At 34.2% G+C, this 20,580-nt stretch overlaps 1 protein-coding gene across 3 annotated transcripts in view; it reads right to left on the reverse strand.

Moving 5' to 3' along the window:
* Nucleotides 1–561: 561 nt before the first annotated feature.
* Nucleotides 562–20,580, reverse strand: part of DMXL2 (Dmx like 2) — a 208,440-nt gene continuing 188,421 nt past the window's right edge. For 2 of the 3 annotated variants that reach the window (XM_077127894.1, XM_077127893.1), the window contains exons 30-44: nucleotides 18,580–18,710; nucleotides 17,405–17,490; nucleotides 16,789–16,990; nucleotides 15,909–16,026; nucleotides 12,518–12,580; nucleotides 11,645–11,731; nucleotides 11,441–11,562; nucleotides 9,415–9,550; nucleotides 7,835–7,895; nucleotides 7,578–7,705; nucleotides 6,971–7,048; nucleotides 4,813–4,904; nucleotides 4,071–4,123; nucleotides 2,778–2,995; nucleotides 562–2,002 (exon numbers count right to left, since the gene is read on the reverse strand). In XM_077127894.1, the coding sequence (XP_076984009.1) occupies nucleotides 1,793–2,002; nucleotides 2,778–2,995; nucleotides 4,071–4,123; nucleotides 4,813–4,904; nucleotides 6,971–7,048; nucleotides 7,578–7,705; nucleotides 7,835–7,895; nucleotides 9,415–9,550; nucleotides 11,441–11,562; nucleotides 11,645–11,731; nucleotides 12,518–12,580; nucleotides 15,909–16,026; nucleotides 16,789–16,990; nucleotides 17,405–17,490; nucleotides 18,580–18,710 (1,785 nt within the window). In that variant the 3' untranslated portion in view covers nucleotides 562–1,792. Of the gene's footprint in view, nucleotides 2,003–2,777; nucleotides 2,996–4,070; nucleotides 4,124–4,812; nucleotides 4,905–6,970; nucleotides 7,049–7,577; nucleotides 7,706–7,834; nucleotides 7,896–9,414; nucleotides 9,551–11,440; nucleotides 11,563–11,644; nucleotides 11,732–12,517; nucleotides 12,581–12,605; nucleotides 16,027–16,788; nucleotides 16,991–17,404; nucleotides 17,491–18,579; nucleotides 18,711–20,580 lie in introns of those variants that run through there. The other variant, XM_077127895.1, reaches the window with a different exon arrangement.

Below are 20,580 nucleotides of genomic sequence, written 5' to 3' on the forward strand. Positions count from 1 at the left end.
AGCACTGGGTTTGAAGCTGTAAGTACTCCAGAAAAACATGTTCTTAAACTGAATCCACTCTTGTGGGTGTGAACCCATTAGAAGTAGGACCTTTTGATGAGGTTACTTCAGTTAACATGTGGCTCACTGCAATCAGGACGGGTCTTAATCCTATTACTGGAGTTCTTTATAAGAGGAATGAAATTCAGACAGATAAGAGAGAGAGCCACAGAAAACAAGAGCTGAAGGTGAAGAGAACCCAGAACCCAGAAGCACCAGCAGCCAGCCCCAGAACCTGTCTTTGTGAAGAAAGCATCGCCTTGATGACGCCTTGACTTAGGCTTTCTCTTAGCCTCAAAACCGTAAGCTAATGAATTTCCATTGCTTAAGTCATCTCATGGTATTTGCTTGAGCAGTAAAGGAACAAATGGCTTCTAGTCTATAAATATTTGTGAATGAATAAATTGTCTAATAGGTTAAAAATACTCAGTTAAACTTCTCACCAAATTCAAAATGATCTCAACCATTAAAAACAGTACCAACAAGTGCCAGGCAAGTGTATTTAAACAGACCAAACTAAGGTAAAATTCTAACAAATAACATTTATTTTTCTTTTACATATGTATTTCACGCCCAAACATCACATCATCTTTAGAGAAAGGTGCTTTTATGCCATTATATTTTACTATTTACTGCACAGGCATTAAACATCAAACATGATGAGACAATTTGCTGGTTAACATTTAAACACACAGACATTGGTTTCAATATTTCAAGAACATATTTTTTGGTGATAACCAGGGAAATACATTAAAATGACACTGGCTAATATTTTACAAGCAAATAATGTTTAACTCTGCATAGTTTATACAAGAGGCTGTGGTAATAAATAATATCACCAATCTCATCAACTATTAATTGGCCACAGAAAGCCTAACATTCATTTTAATTATGATATGAAATGCTCTATTGGTCAACATAGCCTTAAAATGTTGTGGGTGTTTAACCCTGAATACATGAAAAGAAAAAGTACTAAGCTGGACTAAGAAGGTATGTTTTGGTTAACTACAAATATGTCATGTTCATGTGTTACATTCCTAACATGAAGGCAAGTAGTTAAATAGAAAAACTAGCAGTTCAAAAAATGTGAATGTGTGACTCATGAGGAGAACATTGCATTTAAATTTGCACTCATTTGCAAGTTACAGTACTAGCTCAGTATAAACATTAACAGGAAAAATATTCAGCAGGAAAGAATGTAAATGACCTTTCAAAGCTGAGAATCTGTCACTGCACACTGCTCCATAGCTAAGAAAGTTTCTGGTGGTCTAGAACTTCTAATACCTTATGACGATCCCTCATTCAAGAAAGAAGGGAAACAGCAGGCATGCTTCAAACAGTGATAAGAAAGGAAGAAAAACCTGAATCAGCAACATTTTTCTTCCTAAATTTGGTACAAAAGTCCTCCTCAATTAATATGCTAACCTCTAACCTCAAATGTTTTCTGAGTCAGGTTTGCTAAATGCTGTAAAGAAAAGCTGACTTTCATAAAATACTAGGTTTGATTTTTCAGTATGTCAGCATTATAACAAGGTACATGCACAGTCATTCTATCAACCCGTATAGGCAGTGCTCAACCTAACACCACTGCCTGGATCAAACTCAGAGCTACAGAGATTCTCTGCATTGTTTGCAGGGTTAACAACTGCAGGGAAAGCAGAATTGATGGTCTTCCTTAACGCCTGATAATTACTGCAGTATGTTTTGTTTTAAAACTGAAATGTATATAAAAATAAAGCCCCAATCTTTAAGTCTATAGAATGTCCAGGATTCTATTAGGGATGTTAAAAGAATTGGGTAAAACCCTTGTTTTCAGTGTGCCATCTGCACCACAGGAGAAGATCCTATTGCCCTGGGTGATGTCAATCTGCATAACTCCAGCTCCCAGGTTTCTGAAAATGGACTGCTTTGCATGTTCATTTTTAAATGAATGAATTAGGCCATGCCCTGTCAATCTCCAAACCTAATTTAAAAGAAAAACAAAGAGTGAAAATAAACATGTGAAGTCATTAAAAAGAGAGAAATCAAAAGCAAAACATGGCCCTGATTAATTGGCTTTAGCCCAAATGCTGTCATTAAAGCCCACGCTTCCCATCACCTGCCTCTTTCCTAACAGCGTATCTAGCTGGAAATAACAATACTGTCCAGAGGATACTATCGTTATATGTTATTGTCCCTCCTTTCAAATTTCTCTCTCTTCACTTCCTCTTGTAGTTTCATATTAACCATATGTACCCCTCTCTAATTCAATTAAATATTTAAATGAGCTCAATTAAATATGCTCCTAATGCTAAGTTAGCCCCTGTAGCAACATAAAAGAAGTCCAGTACCATTTCACTTATCTGGACACCTCACCTCAATTATCCAAAACAGTCAAGTACTGGGGGTGGAGTGGGGAGAGGAAGGAAAAGCTTCTGAGGTGTCAAACTGATGTCACAAAAAAACCCATGCATTAATTAAATCAGACACATTACTCAGAGCAGCATTCCTTAAGACTTTTTAATGATCTGAAGTCTAATGAGTTTATCTGGTATTTCAGACAATAACAGTTGAAAAAGAGCCACAAAGAATTGGGGGGGGGGTTACTGAGTGGAGGCAGGGTGTCTGGAGACATTCAATATCTCCACAAGGCTTTACTTCATTCCCTCATCTTAGAGTGGGTGTTTTCTATTTTTCAATCGGTCTTGACAGCAGGTAAGATAATATTTAGCACATTCCAATGTCTTGTACGGACTCACCTTTATGTTACCTTCTGCTGAACCTGTAGTAAAATATTCCTCACAGGGACCCAATGCCAGAGCCTTAATGGCTGAGTCATGTGCCTGGAATGTGTGAATCAGCTGTCTCTGTCTGATGTCAAAAATGCAGACACATCCTTTCCTACCTCCAGAGATTAGGAGTTGCCGTTTTGGTGCATACTGAAGTACTGTGGCACCATGATCATGGCATGTGAAACCTGAAGAAAAAAACCATGAAGACTCTTTCCCACAACAATTTCTACTTTCATAATTCTGATTAACAATGTTTACATCCCATTTTAAATAATATAGAAATTACTGTGACCTATTTTCTAAGGTACACTTGATTAAGTCATTGAATTTTTGTAGTCACGACTAAAGGATAAAGAAAGTTGTTGAAAGTATCTTTTTTTTTTAGCTAGAATCTTAACCTGAAAAAAAAAAGCACACAGAGAAAAAGAAAGTTTAGACTTTAAGGCCAAAGTTGTGCTATCTTATAAGTATAAAAAGCAAAAGCAGAGAAGACACCAAGCGTGGCAATGATGCACTCGGCCAAACCCTTTGCCCTCACCTGGTGCTGTCCTACACACATGCCCGCATCTGTAGTCCTTCTCAGGTAAGTACCGGACACCCAACTGCACTAAGGTAAAAATGACCTGTTGCAATTTAATGGGCTATCCTTCTCAGATTCTTTGCATTTTAATGATTAAAGCCTTACACTAACATGTGGCAAATCTTTTGAGATATTAATAGTGGCTCCCAGAAAAAAATTCTGTGGTCAAATACAATGCAGAAATAATAACAATCTTCAAAATGCACAAAGTATATTAAGACTGAGAAAATCTTTCTATTAAAAAAAGATTTAATTTTGCTTAATCCAAACTTATTTGAGCAGGGAGGACTTTTTTTGGGTGGTACTCTGTGGAACTGAGACCTTCATTAGGTTAACCTTTATTTTATCGTTATGTTTCATTTTTAAAAAACATTTCTATTGAGGTTGATGAATATCTTGCAACTAATTTCTAAAACAGCCTTGTTAGTAACACCACTTTGCACTCTGCATTTTCTGGTTAGAATACAAGGTAAAGATTATTCTAGGCTAGTTGGATTTCTATGACAATACATATTTATAAAGCAGCAAGACATTCTAATTAACCTTCAGAACGTTTAGTTATTCCATCTAAACATTTCTCCATTCTTAACCCATGAATAAACACTCACTTGATTCACTAATTTAAATAAAGCCAGCAAAGCACCAGTGTACTAAAAAATCACAGACCTTAACTCACTCACCATGAATGAGGCTGTTTCCAGGTGATATCAATGTGTCCCAGAGGCATACATTTCTTAAAGAAATAAATAATAGCAAAAAACAACATAAACAATTGTTTCAAGTCATCACTGGGGCAAATTTTGCCTTCAAGGCAAATAGTCTTACTTATTTGAATCTTGCTCTTTGTTCACTCATTTATAGAGCTGTGATTCTCAACTCTGATGGGAATAGGGTCTGGGACTGAGGGTATTTCTTTTTCTAAGAGTTGATCCTTTTCAAGCTACGTGTCTTACATAGTCACACCGGTTTCTTCTTTCCCCAATCCCTTCTCTTTACCATCATCATTCCCAGGAAATTGCAGTATGATTTTCTGAGTAGAAGGGAATGCTTCTATTGCCCCAGGTGGTAACCACTGCAGGGAAATGAAGATATTTTCCATGGGCGTGTGTTACTGATAAAAACAGCGTGGGGGTGAATGCTGGTAATAGAGAGCCAAATGCTTGTTAGTTCTCAAGAACCTGACAGTACTAGCAACAATGAAAAATGACTGAATAGCTTTGACATAAAAAGTATATGTGCTTATTGATGTATTACTTTATTTTTTTTTTAGTGAGACAATTCTGAAATAAGAATTATGTACTAAAGAAAGCTTTTGCATTTGGGAGGGTGGTGGGGGAGGGACTCCTTACCACTTAGAAGTCATACTTATGGCAAGAATACCTAAATTTTACTATTTCTTATTTTGCTTTTCTTTCAACTTACCTATTGTCATTGGATTGTCCAGTTGTGGCAACTAGACTTGAAGAGGTAATAAATGCAAAGTCACTCATGGCTTTACTGTGGCACTGCCAACTCTAAGGAAAAGAAAGTAGTACAACCCATGTTATCTAAAAATCCAGTAAACTTTGGCTCTGTATAAACAGAGAATTCTGCTAATATATTCACAAGCTAAGTTTTTTAAAACTCAGTCTAGAATAAAGAATAAGTGATGTAAAAGATTAGATGTCATTCACATATTTGGTTAATGCCAATAATTTTTTTAAATAGAAAGAGTTGGTATAAACATAGAATTAAAGGCTAGATGTTTTAGATCATGTAGAAAAGGAATGCATAAGAAGTACATGAACTCACCTAAGCCATTTAATTAAGGGCCCAATCAAAGAATTTCAGTGCTAAGGACCTCAAACACATTTAATAAGCTATAACAACTCAAAGATGGATTCTTATATGCCTATCCTGTCTTAAATTTGTAACCTAAATACAGACATCTACCTTCCCTACTTTCTCTGCAACCTGCCTCCACCCCAAGTGAAGAACTATGGCAGTAATAAAGAAATGATCAAAAGCATCTTACAAATAATCATAGGTATAAGGCTGCCCCCAAAAGGCTCCTAAGGATGTTGTAAGTAAGTGGGAACCCATTTACTGAATCAAGAGTAACTTTTCTTGATGGACATGGGGGGTTGTGCTGGTTTGAAAGGATGTATGTACCCTTGAATAGCCATGTTTTAATCAAAATTTCATTTTGTAAAGGCAGAATAATCCCTGTTCAATACTGTATGGAATTAGATCATTTCCCTGGAGACGTAACCAAATAAAGAGTGGTTGTTAAGCTGCATTAGGGGAGCTGTGTCTCCGCCCATCTGGGTGGGTCTTGATTAGTTTCTGAAGTCCTATAAAAGAGGAAACATTTTGGAGAATGGGAGATTCAGAGAGAGCAGAGAAGAATGACACAGCCACGAGAAGCAGAGAGCCCACAAACCAGCGACCTTTGGAGATGAAGAAGGAAAACACCTCCAGGGGAACTTCAAGAAACAGGAAACTAGCAGATGATGCCGTGTTCACCACATGCCCTTCCAGCCAAGAGAGAAACCCTGACTGTGTTGCTGTGTGCTTTCTCACTTGAGAGAGAAACGCTGAACTTCATCAGCCTTCTTGAATCAAAGTATCTTTCCCTGGATGCCTGTGATTGGACATTACTATAGACTTGTTTAATTGGGACATTTTCTCGGCCTTAGAACTGTACACTAGCAGCTTATTAAATTCCCCTTTTAAAAAGTCATTCGTTTCTGGTATATTGCATTCTGGCAGCTAGCAAACTAGAACAGGGATAGACAGAAATTTGGAAGTGAAGACCTAGCATGAGTATATTAGGGTATTTCAAAATAAAATGGACATTTATCTGTCTGAAATTATCGTGACATATCTGATTGAAGGCAAAAGGATAAATTCAAAGTTTTCTCCACTTCTATAAAGAATTTATGATCCAGTCTGTAGTGCTGTAATTGCAGGGAAATACCTCATCTCATATACATAACTAAGAATGTGTGTGTGTGTGTGTATATATATATATTTTTTTTTTTCTAGAAAAGAAAAGTATGTGGGTAATCTGGACCCTGGAGGTTCAGGATTTTCTGTGAAATCAGAACATATGGAGCCAGAGGCTCTGCATAAGATTATACTCTCCACCCCCAGTGAAAATATGCTGTCTGCGTCACCAAATATTTTAGTATGGTTTGGATTAATGCATCTATTGAGACTGCTTATTTTATAATCTAGTAAGCAAAATTCTGGAGCACATTGTAATAGATTCGTAATATAGGTATCTAAAATCACTACAATACTCCACCATTAAGGAAGAGTTAAAGAGTTTTCAATAGAGATCAAAGTATAATAAAAATGTATCCTAACTAGGACCACATAGGGAAAGTCATGATATTTTCAAATATAATGGTCACTTCAAGCTGTGAAAGCAAATTTTGTGCTTTTTGGTCATGTAAGGTTAAAACCAGGGCAAAGATGGGTTCTGCTTGGCTGTGGTTGTGGGAGAATTGTCCTTTTTCCAAAAGAAACACCACTGAGGTTCACGGATTCAGATACTTCATAAAGTAGCCATGTATGTGCTCTGAGTGACACTTACCATGTATGGTTTAGGATTTGATGCAGTTTGATTTACTTGCCAGATACTCAGAAAACCTTCTCCATCTGCAACACCACACTGTAAGAATGGAGTCAATGTTAAACCCAGCTCCTTAGTACTCACATAATAGGGTAAAAACATTTATGGAAAGTAGAGTCACTCAGACCCAACTTACAAATGTTGCCACACTGTTATGGTTCTGATGCTGTAGTTGCTAAGAATGTCCAAGTATGACAAATGCCCTACCACCCTTCCATACCCATTCCTTTTTCCTCCAACCTTCTGTGACAGAATTTAGTAAGCATGGAAGTTTTCTCTCAAGAGCTTGACTGTGTTTATAGGTACCACCAGCCTACTCAACAGAAACAGACATCTTAACACTCGGAGTATTTTAATATCTTTAAGTGGATAATTAAATTCATAACAACTGTGTGGTTTATGCTACTACTGGGAGAAAAGGGAGTGTATAAACAGAAACCCACAAACTACCTGTTCAACTTACATCTAGAGTCACTGAATTTGTTTTTAGATATAGTTTTAACTAATCATTTACTCATAAATATCCAGTTATTTCCAGATGACATAAGCAGTAACCCACCAAACTAACCTTGTTTCCTTGTGAATTGAAATATAATCTGGTAACTCTTGCATTGCCTGCTTGGCGGAAGCATACAAGTTGCTGAGGTCGTGTCCATTCAAACATTCGTACACTGCCATCCTGAGCTCCTGTAAGATCTGAAACAAAAGGAAAAGGAACAAATAAGAAATTAAAAAGCTAAAGAAAGTTCTAATATTTTCCATTCTATAAACAAGCCTTAAGATGACAAAGCCCCCTTACATATATATTGGGTCATATATACTTACAGTACTGATGGACTGGGTGTGAGGTCATTCTCTTGACATTGTGTAGATTCCTTTTCATAAGCTTTAAAAATAAATAGAAAAGAAATGAATTCATTTTGTGCATCACTGAAAAGATAAATGTTTCATGCCAACTCTAATTCTGATACTTTTATATGCTTACAACTCAATTATTACTAAAATAAACTCTGCTACAGATTTTCTGAACCACTTAACAGAACACTTGGAACAGTTTGAGAAAGCAGTCACTTACAGGTACAGTCCTGGTCTGTGTAGACTTTGAGGTTACAAAGCAGTTTCAGTTACTGGTAAAAGGAACTCTTCATCCAAGTTCAAATGGAGTCAAGAGGTTACTCTGGAGATCACTCTTATGCAAGCTTCAATTAGACACTGCTACCTATCATAACTGGCCAAACCCCAACCAAAACCATTCCTGCCAATCCTAAATACGTAGGGCATTATATAAGATTCTACAAAAGTTCCATGTACTGATTTTCCAGAAAACTACAACCTCCAGATGGTCCTTGGACCAAGTAAGTCCTAAAATGCAGAGGGGCCAACCTCTCCAGAATATCAACTAGTTCCAGCCCCCATCCCATATTATCAACAGCCCCTTCCAACATGAAAAAGTTAGAAAGACCATAGCCCAAATATTCCTAAAGAGTAGTAAAAAGACCAAAGGTGATGGTGGAGATAAGGTAGGGTTTAAGAAATGAGTATGGTTGCTGAATCTTTATATTGATATTTCTTTTTAGTCTCTAGTACCTTACAGCCGCTAGAAGTAAAAACCTAAAATTGTGGAATTGTAACCCATACCAAACTCTGAAATCTGTTCTACAACTGATTGTTGTGATGTACTTTGAAATTTATTGCTTTTTTGTATATATGCCATTTTTCACAAAAAAAAGAAGAAAGAAGAAGAGGAGTATAACAGAAGATAGGATTTAACAAATGAGCATGACTGCTGAATCCCTTCATTGATATTTCTTTTGTTCTATAATGTCTTGGGGCAGCCAGAAGAAAAAATGAAAAATTGTGGAACTGTAACCCATACCAAACTTTAAAATCGGTTTTATAACTACTTGTTAAAATGTACATGGAAATGTATTGCTTTTTTGTATATCTATTTCACAGTAAAAAAAAAAAAAAAAAAAAGTAAAAAAACCTGTCATCCAAGTGCCCATCCCTGAGGATAATCACGAGTAGCTCCAGATTTTTCAGAGCAGAATATGAGAACAGGGCCTCTTTACTAGAATGACTAACAAGAATATCAATAATTTACTTTTCTAACACTTGTAATAGACATGAATTCCACTTAGACCTTATTTTACCATTTTATGTCTCAATTTGCTTGTCTATAAAATGAAAGTGGCGAACAATAATAGCACCTACCCACTAGGGTTGATATGAAAGCATGCAGCTGGCACAAAGAAACTTACAATAAATGTTAGCAATTATTATTAAGGTGTTGTCTGCTTGTCTTTGACCCTGATGTTTAGGGTCATTCTTATGTCAAAGTGATTTCAACTTATTTTTGAGGGAGTTGATAGGCAGAAATTACACCTAATAAAAAAATAACATACCACACTAGCTCCAGTGCTAGTCTGTCCACTGCCCAGCCATGGCAGAGAAGAAGGTGGAGGCACCTGGCTTGCTGAAGTTGTTGCACTGGCTTGATAAAGAGTTGTAGTGGAACCACGATAATCAATATCATCTGAACTGTTGAAAAACATTGGTGTGTTACTGTGAAAGTTCCATTTTTGCTCAACACAAATTCCAATTATGGAGCTTCTTACTAGACTTCCCATTCTTTATTTCAAAAAACTGGATAAATATCCATGAAAAAAACACAGGCGCAGGTCCTAATCATAGCAAATTTTAATACTGGTTTCTAAGTCCATAAACTTTTCCCTTTAGACAAAGCATACATTTAGCCAAATGTTGTTAGGAGGCAACTTTATTGCTGCATAAGTTTAAACAAGTGTTTGTTTTGAAGTATTTTACAGAGTTTCTTTTATCATATATAGTAAAAGATATGTTTTCTTCAACAACGGAAAACCCTATGTCATCAGAGTAATACATTTTATAAATATTCAAGTTCAAGGATTTCTTAGAGCAGGGTACTAATTAATTTACCATCACATAAAAATGTCCACAATTTTATAATGGAATATATCATATTACATGGTTACATGTACTCTGAAATGTGATAAGGAAGCCTTGTATCAAATGCTAACAAGGGAGAGAAGTCAACAAAACAAGGAGAAAGGCTATCATAGCACCATTTCCAAGCACAAAAGTCTGGAGAAAAGCAAGAAAGAATGTGGAGGAGAATTGTGTTAACAGGAAAGTGCTGCAAAACATTTTTAGTGTAGTATCCACAGCATTATTGAAAAGTAATTTACATTTTTACTTGTAAGAAAAGTTATGCTTAAAAGGCGGTAATCAAGAGGAAATTATGCAAAATTACTCAGTAAATATGAGCCATCAATCTGTTCAATTCCTATTTTATGTATATTACTTTCATTTATACAGATTAGCTGAATTTACTGAATATTTCATATTTCATGACATTTCTTTGGGATTAAATGTCAAAATACCACTTCTATATTTATATCCAAAAGAACTGAAAGCAGAGATTCGAACATGTATTTGCACACTGATGTTCACAGCAGCACTTCCACAACTGCCAAAAGATGGAAGCAACCCAAGTATCGAACAACTGATAAATGGATAAAGTATATCCATACAATGGAATATTACTCAGCCATAAAATGAATAAAGTGCTGATACATGCAACAACACAGACGAACCTTGAAGACATCATGTTGAGTGAAATAAGCCAGATACAGAAGGACATAATCTCACTGATATGAAATAATTAGACTAAGCAAACTCACACATTCAGAATCTAGACTATAGATTACCAAGGGACTGGGTGGGAATAGAGAATAGGGAGTTAAGGTTTAAGATGTACAGATTTCCTGTTTGGAATGATGGAAATGTTTTGGTAAGGGATGGTGATTGATGGTAGCACAAAGTTTTCAGTGTCATTAACACACTAAAATATCTATCTAAATGTGGTTAAAAGAGGAAATGTTAGGTTGTATATATGGTAATAGGATAAAATTTTTTTAAACCCATGAACTGCACTACACAGTGAGCCCTAAGTTAAATCATGGACTATAATTAATAGTACAGTTACAAAAAAGTGCTTCCATCAATTGTAACAAATGAACCACACCAATGCAAGGTGTTAATAAGAGGGTGGTATATGGGTTTTCTGTATTTTGTGCATGATTGTTTTGTAAACCTACCACTTCTCTATTAAAAATAAAATAAAAATTTAAAAATCCCTGGTATCAGGGATTGCTCTGATTCAAACCCTATAAATAGTTTAGGGTTCTAATGGAAGAAGTGCGAGTGATTTGTTCATCAATATAAGCAAAGTCTTTTATTGGCAGCAAAACCAGTTATGTTTATCTCCCACCTAAATGAAGGAAGAGATACATTATACCCTTAAGATTATACAAATCATGTGCATAAGCTTTTAGCAGGTTCTTTTTGAGGAAAACTACATTTACAGTTGACTATATAACTGAAACGAACCTTTTAGATTCTCTATCATATTCTTCTCCAATCCAAATATATGACTGACAGGCCAACAGAGAAGTAACATCGAGTTCTTGTACATCATGAGTTGAAGCCAAGACAATTTCATTACAGTTTGCCTGTAAAGCAAAAGCAGAGCCAATGATGTAAGTATTTCCACAAAAAAGAAGTACATCCTTTATAATGACTAAAGCTTTTTACCTTATTAACCGAAAATGCCATGATCATATCTGATTCCTTATGAATGACTTTTGCCTTTCCACCTGGATAGCCCAGATCTGCTTCAACCTAAAAAACATTTATCAGCAGTTTTATTAGTTAATACAGTGTAATTCTATATAGAGATATGCCCATCCCATAAAATTTAAAAGAAGGATAAGCAGCAGCAGCAAGAAAAAAGATGACAGGAACTTTAGCATGTTGAAAATGAATTTCAGAAAATCTGCTTAAATTCTCTGATCCGTATAAGTACCCCAATTACAAAGATTTCACATTGTGATTATAGGATCTTGATTAACTGCCACAAAAGATAGATAATACAGTTTTCATTAGTAACTTTTATTAACAGTAACATCTCTCATCTCTTCTGAAAGTGTGCAAAGGTACCACAATAAGAATGTGTATGCGTTGATAGGCACAGAGTGGAGGAAGAAGATATAGTTGGAAAGATAAAGGAGCCACATGAGAGATGAAACAGATTTAAATAAAGATGATGAGAGATGAATAAAAAGAGACTGTAAAGAAGAATAATTAGAAAGGAATGAGGGAGATAGATGAGAGGAAGGAGCAATGGTTTGGGGTCAGAAGCAGAATGAAGGAGGCAAGACAAAACAACCATGTTTAAGAACAGTGTGGGAAAAAGTGACAAATGAAGAGGGAAGAGGGAGCAAAAAAGAGGAGAACAATGGCAAAGAAGAGCAAACCAGACATAATACAGCATCTCCTACCCTGTACCACCCAGATGTGCAAGAACAATGCAAACTCATTAGCCAGCTGGGCAGGTTAGTATTAAAAATGAGGGTTAGTTCCTTGAACTTGAAGGAATGAGCTACATACAAGGGCTTAGAATACTACCTTGACGTGGGAATCTTCTGCTATGCAGTTTTGTTTGACCTGCTCCACATGTTCTTCTACACACTAAATAACACCACACAGTCACAAACACAATACACATGCATGAAACGAAATTATAAAGAGAATGAAAACTTCAAGCTGAAATGGCCACTTCGTCACTCAAAGACAGTAAAAATGAATTTGCAAGTTTTCCTTTAAAATGCACAAAATCAAGAAAGAAATGAAATTGATCAAACTGATGTCATCAGATAAATACAATACAAAAATGCAAAAAAAGGGCAAAATTAACATTACTGTGGCTATGACAACAAAAACATAAAAGCTATTTCAAAGTAAATGCACACTTAAATTACTTGAAGTTTTAACTTTAACTATAAATACTAAAAACAAAACAAAACAAAAACCCATTACTATGAACAGATGTACTTTATGCTATGCAGATTCCTAACCCATATGAATTTATTTCAAATACAAATTAAAACCTGATTTCTAAACACCGATTCAAACTACTGATAATTATTTTACTTCTACTTGAAAGGAATATAATTTATGAAGAGAGAGAGTCAGGGATTAGAAAGACATCAATCCTTTACTATAATAACATGATTTTTTTTCTCCTTATAAATAGATAAATGTTTGATAAAATCAGGCAGGGTAAGGAATTATACAAATAATATGCTCTTGGATGATGACAGGGTCATAAGGGATGGTGACAGAAGCAATATTTCTGCTCTGCTGTGGAAACCTGTGAAGGTTTGATCAGAGCAATAAACTCCTCCTAATACCTCTTGAAGTAACTGCATCACTTTAGCAAAAAGAGCCACTCAAATTCTCTGAGTATGCCTTTAATGACTCTTACATGACTGCTGTGGCTGACAATGTGGCACCCAAGAGAATTCGGCGATGGACTGATAAATGAGTGGGATGGCTAGTCCAACAAAAGTCAAGTTGCCGAAGAATCTGTTTGCCTTTAATCAATTAGCTGCATTTGTCAAATTTATTTGATTTACCAAAATTTGTTTTGTGAAATATCCTCCTTTAATATATTCAGTGAGTAAAAATATTCTTATGACTATATCCAAAGTTTTAGCATTTCCCAGCAGAGTTTTCTTTTTTAGGTAATTTTTAAAAATTAGCCAGCATGTTAGCATTTTTAGGATTAGTTTGCTAATTTCACTAGTTAATAAATTTATTGAATTTGTCAAATTCATTAATTATGAAAATGACTGCTTAAAGAATTATAAAGTACTCATTCAATAGGGTAATTTCAGTAAATCTTGCATATTTCCTAGCTTAATGACCAGTTTTAAATTTGTTTTAATAGCTGTAATTTTTTCATAACTGAATTTTTTCTTAAAAAAAATTTTTAGAAGATCTGCACTGTTGAATACAGTAGCCATAACCATAAGTGCCTATTTAACTTTAGATTAATTAAAATTAAACAAAAATTTAACATCAATTTCTCAATCTCACTAGCCACATTTCAAGTGCTCAACAGTCCATGTGACTAGTGACTATTGTACTGGACAGATAAAGGCTTTCACAAAGATTTCCATTGTCATAGGAAGTTCTATTGGATGGCACTGGACAAGACAGTAAATTCATTTAGTGATACAAAATTACATGTAAAAAATAATTCCCACCCCAATTCCCAGCCATGTACTTCTCTTCTCTGGAGCCAACCAACACTTATATAGAACTTTAGGAAATGTTTAATTTAACTCTGCCCACCTCCCTGCTCATGGGGACTCTACTGGAAGAAAAAATAGAAGAGACCACTCAGCCTGGGCTGCTGATCCAAACAGCACAGAGACTGAGAGATATAAAAGAGGGAGACTAAGGGGCAGAAAGGGGTGGGGAGACTGAGCCAAGGAAGAGAAGGAAAAACTAGAGGGGAGAGGGAAGATCCTAAAGGGCGAGATACGAGTTTGAGGGTCTGGTAAATTTAGACACCAGACTTCCCATGGCACTCTAAGATTCTGACAATTTATCCAAAACAAACTACTACAAATGTCATGAATAGTTAATAAATCAATAAGTTTAATAATTCAAAGAACTAAATACTCAGCAAATCTATCCTTCAATGAACTGGCTTTCAGTGAATACATAGAGTCCTCTACATAGAGCAAGTATCTTTCACTTAAAATTCAGTTTTTACATCCCTATATCTTATTTTATAGAATTTGGACTTAGAATCACTATAGAAAATCCTGTAAACAGTGGCTTGAATGAAAAAGGAATAGAATTTGGCCCTGTGATGTCCCTAACAATCTCTACATCAATAATTTCAATACCCTGGGGTCTTCTATTACCAAGAAGTTTATAAGACTCAAAAGGATTTCTGTAGCTTATTCCCCTACTTCCTCATTTAATTTATAATTAAATTATAATTTTTAAATCCATAAAGAAGATAACTGGCTAATCACTAGTATTGAGTACAACTACCATTCAAATAAGTGAGTGATTACTGAAAAAAAAAAAAAGAATATGACAGGTTCTGCTACTCTAGATTAGGGGGGAAAATAGTGGTTCTATATTTTACCTTGGGAAATTGAACCACATGTACTGTCCCTCCTGGTTTTCACTTCTCTGAGTAAAATATACCTCATTTTTCTTTTCCCAGAGATTTTGGTGGCCAAATCTTTAATAATATTTGACACACTATTCTGAACACTCTCTAAGTTGCATATTATCCAATTTAAATGGCCTCAAAAGGACTTAATGCTCATATAAAAGGTCTGTGTAACCCTTACTTTAGAAGCGATCACTTTAAGTATCTGAAAATACTAGCTTCCCAAATTCCTGATTCTTCTTCAACCATGAATGATTATAACACTAATTTATATTAAAAATCACTATGCCATGCAGAACTTCTCCATTGTTTTGTAAAAACAATCTCCCTTTATTTTGTATTTGATATTTCTGTAGTTCATTCTCTTTCATGAACTTAGCCTGAATTTGTTGCTTTTTAAATTTATTTGGATCATTTCTAGGTGATAAAAAATGAAATGCTTTTAAAGGGCTCTGTTGTATTTTTTATTAAATAGTATTCAGAAATCTATATTGTAGGGGACACTCACTTATATTTTAAACCCCTCAGACAACATTCATCACAATGTTTATTTAGATGTAAAATCCCAATGGCAAATATTGCAAAGGAGGTACTAATGGCTACTTAATTATACATGATTTTGCAAGGGACCTATGTGGTTTCATTGCTATGAAATGAAAATTTTAAGATTCTATCTCAAAAGTTCACTGTAGCTCAATGAACATTGACTATTACCCATGACATATCAAAGGTAAAGTAAGTTCCAACCAAAAAGAAAATTTCAAAATAAATCGAACAGTTGCTTCATTAGAAATCTAAAATATATATTTCTCTAGATACCTCACTCTGTTTTCTTTTCTTAGTGAAAATATATCTAATAAATGTCTCTTGAAGAACTTCTTGTTTAACAAGGAAATGCCAAAGTCGTTTGACTGGAAGTGCAGAGGAATCCCGAGATCTATTAAAAAAATTAACATATCACACTATTTTAGTCTATAGAAAATGTTTCATTTTTTTAGGTAATTTTTTTCTTAAACATTCCATAATCTATTGCAGAAAAGACAGCATTAATAAGCGCAACAGAATTTTACAATTTATTTCACCTTTTTTGTAGTTCTCTTAAATATCATCCCTTCTAGCTCTCTCTAGGAATGAACAGGTTGAGCTGACAGTCAAGTGAATCTCTTATTATTCTATTTCTGATTTATACTTTAGATTATAAAGTATAGATTTAATACTTTATAATACAGATTTAATTTATAAACAGAGTAAAAAGCCTGGCTCATTAAAGCTTGTGAGCAATACTCTTAACCATGGCTTGTTGTTTCAAAAAAGACATGCTGTTATCAAAAGGGCAGGCAGAAGATCAAACACCAATAAAAAAGCTCAGTGTGTATTCTGTCAAATTACTGAAAAAATGTAAGTCACACTTGGTTTACATATACAGATTATTATCCCTTCAAAATTTCTGTAAGAGTTCTTAAGATAACAAAATACAGATATTGATAACAATAAAGTATGTCTAATGAATTAGAGGTAATAGTGGAAAATAATTTTCTATTCAGATTTCTGATGTTGTCCTTAGAGTATATGCTAGAAATAGTTTCACAAGTTCAAAAGTAATGAACATTTTGAAGGCTACAAACATATTTTGTCAAATTTCCCTCCATAAAGTTAAACCAAGCTACACTCTCATCGGCATTATAAATTGCTTTCTTACTTGAATGGAGTATTTTCAGGTTCTAGCATCGCTTTATTTCGAAGAATAGCTGGTCCAGCTCCTACTGATAGGTCAGTGGGATATGTGCTGATGTAGTTAGGGGGTGGACCTTCAAATTGATCCATTTTTTCTTGCAAGATCTGTTCCCAGTTCTCCAAGTTTTTAATTATAGCAATACCTAATGGTGATGTTACAGGCAGCTCTAAAAGTTGACAGAATATATAAGTTATTTTGATAAAAAATATTGATCATGCACATTTTAAAAATTCTGAATTCTTAGGCCAAGACTTCTGAAAACACAAATAAATCTGAAAATGAAAAATTTACTCTAATACCATTTGGTTTCTTAATGCTTTGAACAAAACAAAGAGCCAGCTCTTTAAAACGAACTTAGAAAATGTCTAGCTTTCCTTTTCTTTCAACAGTCCAGGTAGACAGTGATTCTTACTATTACTTAAAGTGATAGACTGGAGCCTAAAATAAATAAGACCTCATAAAATCTCCAATGTAGGATATTTTTTTTAGTACCAACTGCCCTTTTATACACAAATTTTGTAAAAGGGAACCTTGATGGCAATGCATTTAAATATCATTAATTTTCAAATTCCAAACTCACCAGAGAATTCTAATCCAGCAATGGGAAAGAAATTCTTGACATTGTGAAGTACTAGTTTAACCATTGTCAAATGAAGGAGAGCCCAGCTGTTCAGGGGGACAAAAAAAATATTCTCCTTAATTGAAAAATAAAATCATGTTCTTTCTTTACTCTTTAGAGAAACTGCAAGATGGAAATATTAAATGAACTGAGAACATCAGTAATTACAATAGTAATTAGAATTACTACAGAGCTAAACAAAACCCAGATATGCTACAAACATATATTACATTCTACTCCGTAGGCTATTTGCACTATGTAAACCCAACTCTCTCCAGAGATATACCAAAACTAAGGAAAGAGGGATGGATCTTGTAGAGCATCAAAACACTAATTCTACCTACAATTACTGGCAGATTAGCTAAAGGAGTTTGGAACAGGGGAAAGGCCCAATCTGGAGGAAAGGGAGGTTAACTGCATTTGTTTTCCAATGAATTTTTTTTTTTTTTTTAAAGGAAAGACAGAGAGAAGGAAGGAAGGATAGAGGGAAGGAAGGAAGGAAGAAAGGGAAACATTTCCAAACATTTTCTTGTTTTATTGTATTCTGTTTCTCCGTTTTTGTTACATGGGCTGGGGCCGGGAATCGAACCGAGGTCCTCCGGCATAGCAGGCAAGCACTTTGCCCGCTGAGCCACCGCGGCCCGCCCTCCAATGAATTTTTATTGAGGAATCTGTGAGGGAGAAAATTTGGAGCAGAGAAGCATAATAATATTCCTTGTTACTATTTAGTTCCACTTCTAACACATAAAAAAAAGCTGTCATTGATTTTTTATATCCAAATATCATACTTTTATAGTTTTTGAAAAGAAAAGATATGCAACAATAATACTTGCAATATCTGAAAATTACATAGTAGAAAAACATTTATACAGTCACATGTAATCCAGTTAAAGTCTAATAACATATCAATATATTATATGTTTTATGCAAAAAATTATGTTTTCACTCTGTATGAAAAGGTATTCGTTGAAACTGGATGTGAAGGAAATATTCTATCCTCTGGAAATGTAAAGAATTCAAATGTAAAGAATTCCTAATCTGAAAATATAAGTCATTTCTTGCATAATGTTACTTAAAATTAATAAAGTGAGGATTTTCTACGAAGAAAATGCCAAAAAAAAAAAAGTCTTATTTACCTATAGGAATTTGGATCTTGGTGCTCCTGGATTTGTGTATCTGAAAAAAAAGCATCATCGTCGTCTTCATCACTATGTATGCTTTCATCTGAATCATATATTACAGCACTATCAGACAAGGGGAGAAATGGCTGCAATAAAAGGTAAAGTCATTTTTTAAATATATAATTGATTTATTTTTGTCCTAATTTAAAGCTGAATGTTTTAAATATCAATCTAAGTAAAATTTTTATTTTGCACAAGACATGATAGACCTAGAAAAGTCAAGAAAACCAGCTAAAACTTTGATTCGATAACAAATCTAGCAGCTAAATATATATATTTTTAAATAGTTTTCTACTTATATTATCAGAAATAACTAACTAGAAAAGTCTAAAGAAAAAGATACAATGAAAAACAAAATACCAAAAGAAAAACTTTACAGAGGACTGTAAGAGCGCAATAATGAAGGAAATCGCAAACCCTTCTAAAAAACTATGTAAGTAGACCAAAACATGTAGAAACTATTATTCTTTACAAGTCAATTGATAGGTTTTCAGTAACTTCCATAAAAATCTCCATTGGGATTTTTCTTTTTTTTCTTTTGGGAACTTGATAATGATTCTAAAGTTCACAGGGAAGAAACATTAGATGAGATTGGCTGAAAAATATTTTTAAAATGAAAGATAGCAATTCTTAGTGGATGTTAAAATAACTAATTAAGAGAAGTATGATCTAACATTTGATCAATGGAAAAGTTTAATTCAAGAAGAGTATATGTATGAGAATTCACTCTATGACAAAGATATCATAAGTCAATGGGGGGAAAGGAAAGATTATTTAATAAATGATGCTAGAACCACTAATTAGTAATTTGTGGGGACAGAAGATAAAGCGAGATAAAGACTGATCTTCAATTTATTCCACATAAATGAGAGAGTTAAAAGTTAAAAGGAAGGAGGAGAAGCAAGAAGAGAAAACAGAGGAGAACTAAATAATAAAAATAAACCTACATTTCAGTGAAAGGTACTTTCTTTGCTTAAAAACAATGTAATAAATCACAAGGAAATATGGATAGATATGATTGAGTAAAAGTTTTCATAGGTAAAAAACTTCATAAACAAAACTAAAAAGAAAATAATGAACTGGAAAAAGTGTCACAAATAAGATAAATTGAAGATTTCCTTTCCTTGATAAACAAAAAGTCAATAAAGTAAGGAAAAACACTATAATCCCAATAGATTAAAAAAAAAGTTGAGAACATAGTCATTTCCTCAAAGTGGAAAATCAAATGGCAATAAGCTAATTAAACATTTCAACATCACTAATAGGAAATAAAAATTATTTAACCTATCAAATGAACAAAAATTAAAAAGGAAAACGGTGCTAATGAGGCTAAAGTCAGATGTGATCTTTCACAAGTCTAAAGAAGGTATAAATCAGTAATCTGGAAACTAATCTGGTAATATGTATCAAAAAACTTGTTTAGATTACCTCCTTTAATGAAATAATCAGGACAGGAACAAGGATTTATCTAAAAATATATTAATCAAAGCTTTAGTTACAATAAAAAATAAATACAGGAAATCTCTGGGGGGAAAATGATTAAACTATAGTCTATTTATCCAAATGAACTTATTCAATCATTAGAAATGATGCTTATCTGGCAACAATGACCAACCCAGTAACCACCACCACTGCCAGCAGTCAACTGTGGTTTTTAAATATAATTTCTTACAAAAGAACGAGGTTCTTTGGAGAATGGTTGTTTCCAGTCGGGGACAGAAAATGTACAAGGTTATTCTAGAGTAACCTGTCATACTAGAATGCAAGTAAATTACCAAAGACTACTGGAATAGTCTCAAAAAGATTCGGAAGCCAACTTGAAGAGGCTTTCACTGGCCAAAGATCCACAGCAAGAATAATTGCAATTGCTACAAGTTGTTTAAATCATAAGATCATAACAAAACTAAAAATTAAAAAAAAAAAATGGCCCTCTCTGTAGGATGCTGGAAAACCTAT

Source organism: Tamandua tetradactyla, chromosome 14 (genome assembly GCF_023851605.1).
Source record: "Tamandua tetradactyla isolate mTamTet1 chromosome 14, mTamTet1.pri, whole genome shotgun sequence".
NCBI classification, from domain to species: Eukaryota; Metazoa; Chordata; class Mammalia; order Pilosa; family Myrmecophagidae; genus Tamandua; species Tamandua tetradactyla.